This window comes from Balearica regulorum, chromosome 12 (genome assembly GCF_011004875.1).
Source record: "Balearica regulorum gibbericeps isolate bBalReg1 chromosome 12, bBalReg1.pri, whole genome shotgun sequence".
Lineage (NCBI taxonomy): Eukaryota > Metazoa > Chordata > Aves > Gruiformes > Gruidae > Balearica > Balearica regulorum.
In genome coordinates, this window is record NC_046195.1 from 2,193,982 (window position 1) to 2,209,325 (window position 15,344).

General features: G+C 59.0%; 1 protein-coding gene across 1 annotated transcript; it reads right to left on the reverse strand.

The window, feature by feature from the left end:
• Positions 1-1,434: 1,434 nt before the first annotated feature.
• NR2E3 (nuclear receptor subfamily 2 group E member 3) lies at positions 1,435-4,467 on the reverse strand. The gene is made up of 8 exons (XM_075764334.1): positions 4,410-4,467; positions 3,250-3,400; positions 2,934-3,037; positions 2,591-2,845; positions 2,325-2,506; positions 1,851-2,082; positions 1,668-1,773; positions 1,435-1,567 (listed from the first exon to the last, which is right to left on the reverse strand). Exons 1-8 carry the CDS (start codon positions 4,465-4,467, stop codon positions 1,435-1,437), a joined length of 1,221 nt encoding a protein of 406 aa, XP_075620449.1.
• Between the last annotated feature and the right edge of the window lie 10,877 nt (positions 4,468-15,344).

The window sequence follows — 15,344 nt, forward strand, 5'->3', positions numbered from 1 at the left end:
TTCTTTCTATTCAGATAGTTTATTTTCAATTTTTTCATATTCACGTTATTTCTGTTCATCTTATTTGTATTCCAATTATTCAATTCAATTATTTCTATTCATTTTATTGCTATTTAGTTCATTTCTATTCAATTTCTTTTCCATTTATTTATATTCAGATTATTCCAGATTATTTATTTTCATTTTATTTATATCCAGATTATATCCAGATAATTCCTAGTCAGATTATTTCTAATCAGACTGTTTAGCTTTAGCTTAGTTATATTCAGATAATTTATTTTCAATTTATTTGTATTCAGATTTTTTTCTATTCATTTTATTTTATTCAGGTAATTTGTTTTCAATTTATTTCTGTTCAGATGGTTTATTTTCAATTTTTTTATATTCACATTATTTCTATTCATTTTATTTCTCTTCCAATTATTTAATACACATTATTCTATTCCTCTTATAAATAAGTAGTTTATTTCTATTCGAATAATTTCTTTTCCATTTATTTATATTCAGATTATTCAAGATCATTTATTTTCATTTTATTTATGTCCAGATTATTCCTTTTCAGATCATTTCTAATCAGACTATTTGTATTTATCTTAGTTATATTCAGATAATTTATTTTCAATTTATTTCTATCCAGATTATTTCTATTGGGATAATTTATTTCCAATTTATTTCTATTCAGATTTCAGATTATTTGTAGTCAGATTATTTCTATTCGGATCATTTATCTTCCATTTATTTCTATCCAGATTATTTCAGATAATTTCTGTTCAGATCATTTCTTCTCCATTTATTTCTATCCAGATTATTAATATTCGGCTGGTCCCTGCGTGTCCCCCGCTGCCACCCCCCCCCTCCCCGAGGACGGTGCCCCCGAGTCGGCGGCGCGAGGAGGCTGGCTGCAAAAGCCCCTTTTATTTGGAGTATAAAATGGGGGGGACACGCAACCGGGACACGGGGACGAGGGGCCGTCACCGCGCGTCCCCTGGAACCGCGGAGCTGAAGTGGCGGCGGTTGGGGGGGGGCCCATGAGTGAGGGGCAGTGATTGCGGATGGGGGGACACCCGGCCCCGGGGGGGTGGCGGCGTCACCCCTGGCCGGTGTCACCCCCCACCCCGGCACACCAAGGGCGCTTCGCCCGGGTCCATGGGTTCCTCCGGCGTTTGGGACAGCGGCATCCGTGGAGGCACCCGCCGCAGTGAGGTGCTCCCGGCGCGTCTGGCACCTGCTTGGGGACGTCCACCTGCCGCCGGCTGTCCCCAGCGAAGCTGGTCCCACGTCCCAGCAGCATCCCGGGGTTCCAACCACCACCTTGGAGATGGGACCACCGGCACCTTCACGCCCCGCAGCGAGGAGACCCGGGGTCGGGGGGGGGTGACGGGGTGCCAGTGCAGGGTGACGGACAAGCTGGGTGACATCGGGGTGGGGGGGAGGTCAGTTCTTGAACATGTCACACAGCAGCTTCTCCATGGGGGTGTTGCCGATGGTCCGGCGGAAGAAAAGCAGCTCCACGCGCTCGGAGGAGATGAAGCGCAGCGCCGGGAGGAGCAGCAGCAGCTTCCCAAACCTGGCGAGGGCAGGGGGGGGAGACGGGGGACAGAGGCGGTGACCGTGGGTGGGTGTCCCCACTGCTGGTGTCACCCGTGGGGACGTGGGGACGGCGGTACCTGACAGGCTGCCCGGGGTAGTGAGAACGGTTGTGCTGGCCCAGCATCACCTGCGACTGGTCCTGCAGGTTCTCCACCTGCTCGGGGTCCTTCAGGCCACGGGTCTCTGTGGGGACAAGGGGGTGACATGGTGGGGTGGGGACAAGGGGATGGGCAGCAGCAGGTGCTGGAGGGCCCCCTCACCTGGTTTGAAGAGCACCACTGCCTTCATGCAGGCAAATTCGGTGGGGTCAACGGCCAACGCCTTGAAGCGGCCGAGGGTCTCCTGCAGCGCCCGGACGTCCAGGGCAGCCGGCAGCAGCTTGCCAGGGGCCAGCTCAGGCACGGCCAGCAGCGGGCAGCTCTCCAGGGGCATGGACCACTGGATGGCACAGAGCAGGAACAGCTCGCTCCAAGCTTCCTCCAGCAGGATCACCTGGGGTGAGGGGGGAGCCCCAAAAACCCCTGTCATCCCCAAAGCCTCCAGCACCTGAAGCCACCACAGTTTGTTGGGCTGAAGAGCATCTTCGGGGGGGGGGGGGGGGCGGACCCCAAGACCCTGCAGTGAATGTGGGGATGCTTCAGCCATCCCCATCCCACTAGTTGCCTACATTTTTTTGGGGTCCCCATTGTCCCACAGGGCGGTCCCCAATGCCCCATGGGGGTCCCCAACCCCACCTGATCACGGAAGGGCAGGTTGGAGAAGACGGGCAGGTTTTTGGCCCATTTCACGGCCATGAAGAGGAGACGCGCAGAGGTTTCATAGACGTTTTCGGGGCTGGCCGCGGGGTACGGTGCCACCTGGTACTCGCCAGCAGCCCGCTCCGGCTCGCTGCCCGTCACGTCCACCGTCTCGTCAGCTGCGGGAACAGAAGGGGACAGTGGTGGCCACTTCACCATGGGGACAACCTCCGCCCATCTCCTCCCCACCAGCAGCCACCCACCATCCTCAGGCTCCAGCTTGGCACAGGTCTCGGCCGTCATCAGGCTGGCCATGAAGCGATGGTTGGTGGGTGGAGTGGGTGCTCGGGGACCTGGGGTGACTGCGACGGTGGCACCGGGACCGCGAGGAGCTGGGCAGGGGGTTGAGGGGACCTCACGGGTCGTGGCCACGTGCTCGGTGGGCAGCTCGGCGTCCAGCTCGATGCTGTCCAGCCGGACCTGGGCCGTGCTGCGGGGCTGGCGCTCGTTCTGCACGGCTGCGGGGACAAGGCAGTGTCAGCACCGGCCACCCCACTGTCATCCCCCCCGTCACTGTGTCTCCCCCGCCCCCTCAACCTGTCTCACCGTCCTTGTTCATGCCGGCTTGCAGGCACTTCTTCAGCCGACAGGCCTGGCACTGGTTACGGTGCGCCTTGTCCACTGGGCACAGCCCCGTCCCCGCCTGGCACCTGTGGGGAGAGGTGGCACCTGGCTGCGGCCCCGGGGTTCCTGGGGTTCCCCAAGGTCCCTGTACCTCTGGTGTCTACTCCCCTGATCCCTGTCCCACTGGGTGTCCATTTCCTGGGTCCCTGCACCTCTGGGTGTCCACCCCTGGGTCCCTGCCCCGATGGCTGCCCGTCTTCCCGGTCCCTGTCCTCCCCCTCCCCACCCCTGTCCCCACCTGTAGATGAGCTTCCTGCGGACGCTGCGCTTGAAGAAGCCGCTGCAGCCGTTGCAGGCGTAGATGCCGTAGTGCTTCCCGCTGCTGGTGTCCCCGCACACCTTGCACAGCAGCACGGGGCTCAGCGCCTTGCCGGGGGCCGGGCTCAGCCCTGCGGGAGTGAAGCCGCCGCACTCGGGGTGACTCGGGACACCCTGATGTCCCTCATCCCTCCCACCAGTCCCTGCTGCCTCCCCAGCATCCTGGCAATGGGGTGGCTTCCACATCCACCAGTCCAGCCCAGGGACATGGACGGGGACACCTCGGGGACTCCAGGGATTGATTGTATGTGGGGTTTGACATCTCCCCGCACGCCAGTGCCTGGGATGCTGTGGGATGAGCTCTCGTGGGCCTTTTAGAAGGATCAAATGGTGTCCCTAGGGATGGGGACGCCAGGTGTCCGTGAGGGGATGCCAGGCATCCCCAAGAAGGGTCACAGCAGGGGACCGCAGGAACTCTGGAGAAGGGCTGGGGACCATCGGCATCACGGAGAGGGTTGTGGCTGAGGACTGCCGGCATCCTGCAGAAGAGCATAGCTGAGGACCCTGGGGATCCTGGAGCAGGACCAAGATGAGGATCATGGGCATCATGGAGAGGGTTGGGGACTGCAGGTATCCTAGCACAGAGAAGGACCACAGTGGGGTCCCTCAGCATCTTGGAGAAGAACAGTAGCTGAGGACCTCAGCATTCCCAGAGAAGGATTATGATGGGGACCCCAGCCATCCTGGAGGATCACGATGGAGATCCTGGGCATCCAGGAGAAGGATGGTGCCAGGGACCCCAGCCATTCCGGACAAGGATCACGAAGGAGACCCTGGGTATCTTGCAGAAGGACCATGATAGGGACCCCAAACATCCCAGAGAAGCAGCATGATGGGGACGCTGGATGTCTTGGAGAGGACCCAAGGCCTCCAGAAGAAGGCCCGTGATGGGGACCCTGGGCATCTTGGAGAAAAACTACAATGGGGGATCCCAGGAATCCTGGAGATGGACCATGACTGGGACACCCACGCATCTTAGGGAAGGACCACAGTGGGGACCTAGCCATCCTGCAGAAAGACCCCACCAGCGACCGTGGTCCCACCGTGTCGCACCCACTCAAACAGAACACCACCTCTTACCCGTGGGGCTATCATCCAGCCCGGCGCTCACCACCGACCCCGCCGGCGACGCAGCCATCCTGTACCTTGCGTTCCCGACCTCTCCCTCTCCCCTCCCTCCGGATCCACCGCGGTGGGTGCCCCCGGGGTCTGGCGAGGCGGTGGGCGCTCCGGCAGCTCTGCTGGCAGCGGGGCTCTTGCCTTGCTCTCTTCAAGGCAGCTTAGCGGCGGGCGCTGTGTAAGCAGCCGCCTCTTTGTCACCCTCTTAATCTTTAGTGTCTGCGTGGGGTGGGGGGGGGTGGGGGGGGTTAGGGGGGGATCAATCAGCCACGCGATGAAGAATTAAAAAGGTGCTGAGCCCCAGCCCTGTAACCCTAAACCCCGCGACACCCAAGCCACCCCTGCCCCGTGTGCCACCGCGGGGGTGTCACCCTGCCACCGCAGGTACCCCCACCGCCCCACCATTATGAGGCTGAGATTGCAGCAGGGGTGGGAGATGGGGCTCGGGGCAGGGACCCCCATATGTGTGTGTCACCCCCCCCCCCCAGCATGGGACCCACCAGGTCCTATAAGCACATAAGCCCTTTGCTAAGGCGGTTAGAGGAGAATAACGAAAAGTGGTAATTAAGGGGGGTAATTTCCCTGCCCCCAAGTAATTAATTACTGGCCCTGATGGCAAAGGGGGGGTATGCTCGGTGCCCCCCCACCCCCTCCAAGCAGCGTAGCCCCAGTGGTCAGCAAAGAGCAGCGCCGTGCCTCAGTTTCCCCTCCCTGGGGGGATGTTGGGCTGGGGCTGCTGACGCCGCAGTGGGTGAGGGCCAGGTGGCCCCTGGGGTTACGCAACTGCCGCTAAACCCTCGCCGTGACAGGGCAGCAATATTTGGGATTTGAGGGCTTTAGCCGCTAAACCCCCCTGCCCAGCTCAGGGCGGGTGGCAGGTGGCTACCGTCACCCGGCCTGGGTTGTCCCCAGGGATGGGCCAGGCTGCAGCCGGGGGTCCCCAGCCTCCTGTGTCCCATCTTGGGGGGGCCTCAGCCTGCGGCCCCGGGGGTGTCACTGCTGTCTGTGAGACCAGTGGAGGCGTCCCAAGGGATGGGTGCCGGCAGCGGGTCCTGCTGCGGGCTGGCAGCAGTGACACCAGTGGATCCAGGGGCTGGGGTTCACCACCCTCCCCCCATCCCTGCCTGCTGTGTGGCGTGATCATCCTCTGCTGCGTGGCTGCATCCCCGCTGCCTGCATCATGCCTCCATCCCCACTGCCTGCAGCACTGCTCCACCATCCTGCCTGCAGCCTCTTTCCCACCGCGGGCGGCATGGCTCCATCATCCTGCCTGCGGCACGGCTCCGACCTCCCCTGCCTGCAGCACCCCTCCACCCCAAGGACCCCCTGTCCCAGCACGCAGCCCTCCATCCCACGGCGGACCCCAGCCCTGACCCAGATCTCTGACAGCCGCCATCTGCGGCAGTGGCCGCCCTCCTCCCTCGGCAGAATTATGACGCTAATGCGGCAGGAGCAAGCTGTCACCTCGCCCTGCCCGTCCCTTGCCTGCAGCTTAGGTGCCTCCAGACCCTTCAGCAGAGCTTCACCCCCGGGTGAAACAACCCCCAGTGACTGACCCCAGGCGGGGGAGCACTGGGAGCATCTGGACCCCAGGGTGCCAACCCACCCATGGGTGACATAGGGACCCGGACGCCTGGTGCCGGTGGCCGCCGGGGAGCGGCCAGCATGGTGATACACGCTGAGTCGGCTAATTTGCCCGTCCCCTCCTCGTCGCCGGGTAAAAGCCAGCTCCCGAGCGGGGATTTGGGAGGGGGATTAGCCAGGCCAACCATCTGCTGCTGGCCAATCATCGGCATGCCCAGGAAAGCCAATAATTACAAAAATATGGTTTCCCACCCCGTTTCTCCATTACACCCAGCTGGGTGCTGTCCCCAAGGTGGGGTCCCCATGGAGCTGCACCCCGTCACCATCCTGAGGCTGAGCACACCAGGAGCACCCAACCCAAGCACCCGGCGGTGGGGGGCTGGACCAGTCCCAGATCGGGGAGTGCCCTGAGCGGGCCTGATGCCGCCACCAAGGGGCTGCGGGCAGAGGGGTGGGAGTGAAGGAGCAAACGTTAAAGCCCGCGGTGGGGTCGTGACTCGGCTCGGTGACAGACGCCGGGGCAGATGCCATGGGATTACCCAGCCTAAAACCTGGAGATCTGCTCCCCTTCTCCCCCCAGCAGGCAGAGAGCATTTAATTACTAATTTACTAATTACCCAAAGATGCTGCCAACGGGCTTGAAACCTGTGGTTGGGAGCAGCCCCAATGCTCTGGCTGCCCTAATCCCACTGACCGTGGGGAGCGGGTGGATGTCCCCTAGCCAGGGGACTGCTCGGTTGGGGACATCAGGTGACTCAGGGAGGCACCGCTGTCCCGGCAGCCCCAATCCTGCCGGTGATGGCTTGGGGTGGTAGGGAACGGGAGGGGACAGTGGGGACGAGGAGGGGATGGTGGGGACTGGGATGAGACAACAGGCATCAAGGGGAGATGGTGAGGACCAGGAGGGGATGATGGGGACCAGGAGGAGCCAGTGGGGATGAAGGGGAGATGATGGGGACCAGGAGGGGAAAAAAAGTATCAGGAGAGGGTGATAGAGACCAGGAGGAGATGGTGGAGACCAGGACAGAATGACTTGGAACCAGGAGGAGATGATGGGGACCAGGGTGGAATGATTTGGAACCAGGAGTGGATGAAGGAGACTCAGAGGAGGTGGTGGGGACCAGGAGAGGACAACAAGGATCAGGAGGCAGTGATGGGGAACAGGAGGAGGTCGTGGGGACTGGGAGAGGATGAGGGGGATCAGGAGAGGACAATGGGAATCTGGATGTTTTGATGGTGAACAGGAGACAGTGATGCATGAGGGAGAGCAGGAGGTGATGGCAGGGACCAGGAGGGGATGATGGAAACCAGGACAGAACAGTAGGGACCACCTGGGGATGATGGGGACCAAAAGGGTGTGATGGGGATCAGGAAGGGGCAGTGAGATGCAAAGGGGGGTTTGATGGGGATCATGAGGGTATAGTGAGGACAGGGCTGGGATGATGGGGACTGGGAGGGGAAGATGGGGATCTGGAAGGGAAGATAGGGACTGGGAGGGGACGATGGTGACCAGAAGGGACAATGGTTACAAACAGGGGCCAAGGGAACCTACAGGGATGGTGAGGACCAGGAGATGATAATAGAACCCAGGACCAGGAGGTGACAGTGGAGACCAGGAGGGGACACGAGAGACCAGAAGAGGTTGGTGAGAAGCAGAGGATACATCAGGAGGGGACAACAGGGGCCAGGAGAAGACACAAAGATCTGGGAGGGTACAAAAGGGCTGTGGGACTGGAGCTGGCTGGGAAGAGTAAACGTGGATGCCTGGCACTCAGCCGTGTCCAGGCCAGGCTCTGGTTTCAGCTATAATTAGCTCTTGTTTATTGGAGGCTCCTTCATAAAAAATGCCATGGAGGTCTCCTGATGACAGAGGGTGACAGCTCCCACATCACCGACCCCACACCCTGCCAAGGCCTTCGCTGACCCCCAGCACAAGGATTCAAGTTTCATGTGGCTCTGGAACTGACCCCTGTCACGCACCACCCTTGGGACACGGGGCTGGGGACAGGCTGGTGGCTGTCCCTTGGGCCACCTTCAGGGCAAAAGGCCTTTTGGCACAAGCCCAGTGGCCACTGGCTATGGGTCCATCGTGGCCACAGGGCCATTTCAGGACCCCTTTGGGGTCACCCAAGGGGTTCATTGATGAAACATCACACCAGGCTGGATTTGTCCCCCTGGGACTGGCCCCACGGTGCTGGGATGGGACGAGCTTGGTGCCATGGTGGGGCCAGTCGGTGTGGTCCAGGCACATACCCGGGCACCGGCAGAGTCATGTGCAGGTGCCAAGAGCCACCGTGGTGCTCATGGGGGCAGGTTGAGGTCCTGACCTGCGGCCACGGTTGGAGCAGCAGCTGCTTGGGGACCACGGTGGAGCGAGGGGACCTCGGAGGTGTCCCCAAGGTGAGGGAGCTGAGCACGGCACGAGTGCCAAGGCTGGCACGGTGCCCAAGGCCGTGGCTTGGGTTTTGGCAGGGCGACGTGGCAGCACAACCATTTGGGGACAGAGAGGTCCCCGAGGTGGGGCTGGGCACGGACCCCTGTCCCCAGCTATCTGGACATCATGCTTTCTCCTTGCAGATGAACCTCCTCACCCAGGTAATGGGGGACCTGATGGGGAGGGGACCCACACCCAGGCGGTTCCCCCCTCTGCCGTGGCCCCCCAGCGCCGAGAGACCCCATGGCTGGGACCTGCCTGGTGCCGAGTCTGGGAGTGCAGGGGTGACGGGGTCCTGGGAGGATGTTGTGGTTTTTTTATGGGTGGGTGTGAGCAAGGGATGGGTGCCAGCAGGGGATGGGTGCCAGCAGGGGATGGGTGCCATCAAGGTTCCAGACTCACTCTATCCCCTCTCCCCACACGTGAGCACCCTGGGGCAGACCCTGAAAGCCCAGGACGGGCCGTTCCTCCAGCCCCAGTGCTGGCTGGGCTCCTGGGTGCGACAGGTTTGGGGGTACTGGCACAGGGACCCTGGCCAGGGGCTCGGGCAGGGGGATGGCAGCAGTCCGGGCAGGGGCTGAGCCATGACACTGGTGCCCTCGGTCCCATCTCCCTGATGCCACCGGTGCTGACGCCGGGTCTTTGTCCCTCCAGGTGAGCAGCTCCAGGCAGGTAAGTGCCAGCACCCCACACCCCCCGTCTCAGCCCTGGCACAGCAGGGCCAAATCCGGCACGCCCTGCCTTTTCCTCAGCACCCATGGGTGCTCAGCACCTAGAGGAGATGGCCCCTTCTCGGAGGGTTTCCCCAACCATGGAGACCCAAGCTGTGCCCAAGCCACTGGGGATGGGGGATGAGCCAGTGGGTCAGCGATGCTGCCGCTGTCCCCAGGGCACCGGTGGCCCTGAAACATGGACGGGTCCCCAGACAGTGGCCGGGGTGGTGAGCACAGCAGGGTGGGTGCCACCACCCCAGGGGACCCCGACGCCCATTCAACCATTTGCCCGTCTTCTCTCCCAGGTGTCCCCAGCGCTGCAGTGATGGAGGCAGTGAGGCACCCAGGGGACACACAGGGCTGGAGCATCCCTTCCCTGTGCACCGACCTTGCACCGATAGTTTTGCTATCCCTGTTATACAACAGGACATGTTTGCACGGGGAGCCTGAGCCGACCAAGTGTAATTTGTGCTGCTTTCACTTTTGATTTCCCTTTCCCAGAAGCTGCCGGTCAGACCTCCCATTCCTGCCTCCCTCAAAGGCAGTGGCCCCTCTTTTCTCCCTGCAGCAGCCCGGTTCTGGCAGCAGCCTGGTTCTTCACCAGCTCCGTCCCAGAGAAGACAATTATGAGCAGCAGCGGTAGCCTGGTAAGGATGTTTCCATCTTCACACCCTGTTGCAGGCAGCTGTTTGCGTCGCCGTTGCAGTGTGACAGGGAGGGGGAGGATGAAAGGGACTTGTCCCGGGACGCCTCCAGCTCAAAGAAGCTGGGAAGGACGAGTGACTTTTGCCTGAGCCAAGCCCTTGTGCCTGGCAGGAGCCATCACGGGCAGGGTGTGATGGCAGGGTGGGACACTGCCCTCTCTGTGTGGGCAGGACGGCACGAGCATGGCGCTGACACCCCGTTTCTGTTCCTCTCTCCTTGCAGATGTCGAGCAGCGTTGTAAGTAGGAGATTGGCGAGAGCTTCGCCAGCAGCGTGGGGGGCTCGGGGGGCACTGGGGGTGTGATGGGGCTGGTTGTGCCGTCTCCTCACCTTCCCTCCCTGGCGTGGTTGGCAGAGGGATTATAAGATGATCCTGTTTGTGCTGTCTGGGGACGAAGAGTTCTTCGAGGAGGTGTCAGAGAGAAATATGCAGCCTGGGGACATTGTGCTCGTCCCCTTTCTAAGCGCAACTGGCCTCAACAGCACCATCTTCCAACATGCAGCCGTGTACTGTGGGGATGGAGAGGTCATCCACTTCCAGGGTAAGCCCCTGACCCCCTGCTCCCGTTTGGGATGTGGTGGTGGCCAAAATGCAGTCGGCAGTACATTGGTTGGTCCAGGGTGATGAGCGGCTCTTGTTTTTCAGGAACGAGCCCTTTCGGGAAAAGTGGTCTGATCAGCAAGGAAGGCTTCAATGCCATGAAAAAGGAGAGGGGGAAATTCCGGATTCTACGGAAAAAAGGTGGGATCAACCTCAATGCCTTCCGTTGTAAAGTCAGGAACGCGATGTGCAGCGAAGCCTACTATGACTTGTGCACGAACAACTGCATCCACTTCGCCCTCTACCTCCTGGACATGGCGGAATTCTACATGAAACTGGTGAGCCTGGAGCTGGGTGTCACGGGTGTGGTGGGACAGGTCCTGCACCCACAGCCAGCCCTGCCTTTGCATCCAGACCCGATTCCCCCTGGGGCTGGCCCGTGGGTGGTGGGGACAGCAGGGGAGACAGCGGTGGGAACAGCCAAGCGCCCTGCACATGGACAGCTTTCTCTTGCAGGTGACAGTCCAAAATAAAGGTGACAGTCGAAGCAGTGGGACCGTGAGTATCGCCAGTGTCATCCCTTCCGTGCAGGGTCCCTGGGAGGACTGTGGGGTCACCAGTAGGGCTGGCATCCCCAACGAGGGCTGGGTTCCCCTGGGAGGAGGAGTGTGGCGTCTGGGAAGGGCAGGGTGCCTGGGAGGTCCGTGCATTCCCCAAAGACGACTGGTGTCTGCAGGAGCTTTGGGGTCTCTGGGAGGGCTGTGGGGTCCCCAGGAAGGCTGTGGGGTCTCCAGGAGGGCTGGAGTCCCCGAACACGACCGGGGTCTCCAGGAGAGGTACAGTGTCCCTAAGGAGGTCTGAGACCCAAGCAGGGCCAGGATCCCCAGGAGGGCTGTTGAGAGCTGTGGCGTCCCTGGGAGGGTTGGGGTCCTGAAGGAGGGACTGGACCAGCTTGCCACTGCCACGGTGGGTGCAAGCACCTCAGGGGACCCCAACGCCCACTCCGGCCAAGCATCACCACAGCCCATCTTCTATCCCAGGTGTCCCAAGCACTGCAGTGATGGAGGTGACGATGCATCTGCGGGACACGTGGGGCCAGAACATCCTTCCCCAGGGGACCGGCCTTGCACCAATGTCTTTGCTCTCCCTCTTGCACAACAGTAAATGTTTGCACAGAGCACCTGTGCTGACCCGGTGTGAGTTGTGCTGGTTTCACTTTTCTTTTCCCTTTCCCAGAAGCTGCCGGTCAGCCCCCCTTGCTGCCTCCCTCGAAGGCAGTGGCCCCTCTTTTCTGCCTCTGGCCTCCTCAGGCAAAGAAAAGCCTCTTTCGTTGCCAGCATTTGATTTTGAGCATCAAAATAAAGAAGTCCCTGGGCTGCTGGGGGGAAAACTGGCCAAACGGCTGGACTAGGGCCAGCTGGAGGCCACTCACCAGTGACGTACCCCCATGGGTCAATACTGGGTCCAGTCCTGGTCAACATCTTCGTTACTGGTCCAGTTGCCAGGGCAGAGCGTAGCCTCAGCGAGTTTGCTGAGGTACCAAGCCGGGAGGGGTGGCTGATGCTCCAGAGGGTCGTGCTGGCAGCCCGAGGGACCTGGACAAGCTGGAGAAATGGGCCAACAGGAACCTCATGAAGTCCCCAAGAAGGGGAAGGTGCAAAGTCCTGCCCCTGGGGAGGAACAAGCCCAGGCACCAGGACACGCTGGGGGCAGTGGGGTGACCAGCTGGAAAGCAGCTTGGCAGAAAAGGCCCTGGGGGTTCTGGGGGACACCAGGTTCACCATGAACCATCAATGTGCTCTTGGGGCACAGCGAAGGCCAACAGCATCCTGGGCTGCGTTAGGAGGAACGTTGCCAGAAGGTCAAGGGTGGTGATTTTTGCCCTCTGCTCAGCACTGGCGAGGCCACCCCTGGAATGCTGGGTCCTGTGCTGGGTTCTCCAGTCCAAGAGAGACATGGACATTCTGGAGAGAGACCAACGAAGGCCACCAAGGGTCTGGAGCATCTCATGGAGGTGGGAGGGAGTGTCAATCTGCTTAAGGGTAGGAAGGCTCTGCAGAGGGTTCGGGACAGGCTGGATCGATGGACCAAGGTCAACTGTATGAGGTTTAACAAGGCCAAGTGCCGTGTCCTGTACTTGGGTCACACCAATCCCAGGCAACGCTACAGGCTTAGGGAAGAGTGGCTGGAAAGCTGCCTGGTGGAAAAGGACCTGGGGGTGCTGGTTGACAGCCGGCTGAATATGAGCCAGCAGTGTGCCCAGGTGGCCAAGGCGGCCAACAGCATCCTGGCTTGCATCAGGAATAGTGTGGCCAGCAGGAGTAGGGAAGGCATCGTTCCCCCTGCACTTGGCTCTGGTGAGGCTGCACCTCAAGTGCTGTGTTCAGCTTTGGGCCCCTCACTACAAGAAGGACATTGAGGTGCTGGAGTGTGTCTCGAGAAGGGCAACAAAGCTGGTGAAGGGTCTGGAGCACAATTCTGACAAGGAGTGGCTGAGGGAAGTGGGGTTGTTTAGTCTGGAGGAGGCTGAGGGGAAACCTTAGTGCTTTCTGCAACTACCTGAAAGAGGTGGTGATGAGGTCGGTGTTGGTCTCTTCTCCCAAGCAACAATTGATAGGACAAGAGGAAATGGCCTCAAATTGCTCCAGGGGAGGTTTAGGTTGGATATTATGAAAAATTTCTTCACTGAAAGGGTGGTCAGACATTGGAACAGGCTCCCCAGAGAGGTGGTGGAGTCACTGTCCCTGGAGGTGTCCAAAAAGCGTATAGACGTGGCACTTCAGGACATGGTCTAGTAGACATGGTGGTGTTGGGTTGACGGTTGGACTTGGTGATCCTAGAGGTCTTTTCCAACCTTAAAGATTCCATGATTCTATGATTCTATGTGTGAAGAGAAGCTGAGAGAGCTGGGGCTATGCAACGCAGAGAAGAAAAGGCTCAGGGGGATCCTATCAGCGTGTATCAACACCTGATGGGGGCAGTAAAGGAGATGGAGCCAGGGTGTGTTCTTGGTGGTGCCCAGTGCCAGGACCAGAGGCAGTGGGCATGGATGGAAACACAGGAGGTTCCCTCTGAACTTCGGAAAAGAGTTTTTCGCTGTGGGGGTGACCACCCCCTGGCACAGGTCACCCAGGGATGTTCTGGAGCCTCCATCCCTGGTGATATTCAAAAGTCGTCTGGGCTGGAGTTTCCACGAGGGCTGTGGGGTCCCTGTGAGGGTTGGGGTCCTCAAGGAGGGCTGGGGTCCCTCAGAGGGCTTCAGGGTCTGGGTTGTCTGGGGTTCCCAGGAGGGTTGGGGTCCCCAGAGGGGGCTGGCGTGTCCAGAAGGGCTACAGTCCATAAAAAGGGACTGGGGATCTGAGGAGGGCTGGGATCTCTGGCAGGGTGCAGGGTCCACGGGAGGCTTGGGGATCCCCAAGAGGGCAGCGCTGGCGGGGGGCCCATCTGCATGGGGTGGGGTGTTGGGGGACCATGCCCCCCCTTTCGGGGCCACCTGTAGCGCACCCACCCCACTGTTGCAGAGGAGCAGCCATGCTGTGTGAGGGGTGGGGACCACCATGTCCCCCTGAGGATGATCCCTCTCTTGATCCACAGAGGAGCCTCAGCATCGCCCCGCGCACCCCAACGCATCGTCACAGTAGTTACTGTGTGTTAATTGGAGGCGCGTAATAATAATGATAATAATGATAATGATAATAATAATCAAGAACAACAACAACAGCAATATATTTTTCATGTATAATAATATTATATATAATGCCCAGGAACAGTGGCAGTCCCCGACAACTGTAGCAGAACAGATAAGAGACTTGGGAACAGGAAATAACTTCAAGCCCGGAAAGGGAAGGGCTGTGGTTTGTGGTGTCTTGGGAGCCGCACTGATAGCTGCCCAGAAGGACAAATACATTGCCAAACAAGCTGAGCGGGAGGCAAATGAATCCCACCAGCAGCTGGCTGGAAAACTACAGGCAGAATTGGAACTGTAACGGCTGAAACGGCAGCTAGCCGAAAAATCATTAGCGGACGAGAAAAGAATCACGGAAAACTTGAAGGGCAGCCTGCGAGATGCTTTTGTGAGGGAAAGAGAGCTGAAGTTGCAGCTCCCCGGGGACCTTGAGAGCGAACCAGGATTTTCTAGCTTGTGGAAAGAAGCCGACCTCGTCGCGAGGGAGGTTGCCCCTCACTGTCTGTGGGAGGAGCTGGGGTCGGTGACAGAACCTGACCCTACTCCCAAGAAATCGGTTCTGGAAGGACAGCCTAGATAAAGGTATTCCCCGAGAATTAATGGACGGCCTACCCCTCCCCAATTTGCCGCTGCTGGTAAAAATGTGGAAACCGATAGATAGATAGATAGATAGATAGATAGATAGATAGATAGATAGAGGCCGGCCAGGAAAGAAAAGCATCCCCACGGCCCCTGTACCTCAGAGACTGGCCGCTCCCACGGCTCTCGGGTCAGGAAACTCCTTGCGCCGTCCCCAGCGAGTGAGCCGGGGGACGGCCGGAGGGTGTGTTTTAGAAGGCTGACTGAAAACAAGCAGGGGGACCTACTGGTAACCTTCCCCTTGGTCCCTTTAAGACCCCGGCCACCTTTCTGGTAGACACAGGGGCCCAAACGTCTGCTTTAAATGCCGATACCTCAGGCCGGAGTGGGCCTGAGCACTATCAGAAATCACCCCCGAGCGGGGAGTTAAACCCTACCAATACATTGGTGATAAATGTAGGGGGGAGGGGGGTCTGATGCCACTGCAGTGGGACAAACCCAAAAGAAAGTAATTGCCCACCTGGAAAGTTTAGAACTTCAGGTTTGGGCAGAAAAGGTGCAGCTCCCCTCCCTGAGGGGAAGTTCTTAGGCATATGGTGGAAAGGAGGAGCAGTGTGTAGTCCCCCCCGAAACCTTGGCTACCTTAGAACAGATAA

What these genes read in the sequence shown, in the direction of transcription:
- NR2E3 (XM_075764334.1), bottom strand. Translation starts at nt 4,467, where the DNA reads ATGGCTGCGTCGCCGGCGGGGTCGGTGGTGAGCGCCGGGCTGGATGAT. An exon ending in CAAGCTGGAGCCTGAGGATG is followed by an intron (nt 2,507 to 2,590) that starts GTGGGTGGCTGC and finishes CTGTTCCCGCAG; the next exon opens with CTGACGAGACGGTGGACGTG. An exon ending in AGTGGTGCTCTTCAAACCAG is followed by an intron (nt 1,774 to 1,850) that starts GTGAGGGGGCCC and finishes TTGTCCCCACAG; the next exon opens with AGACCCGTGGCCTGAAGGAC.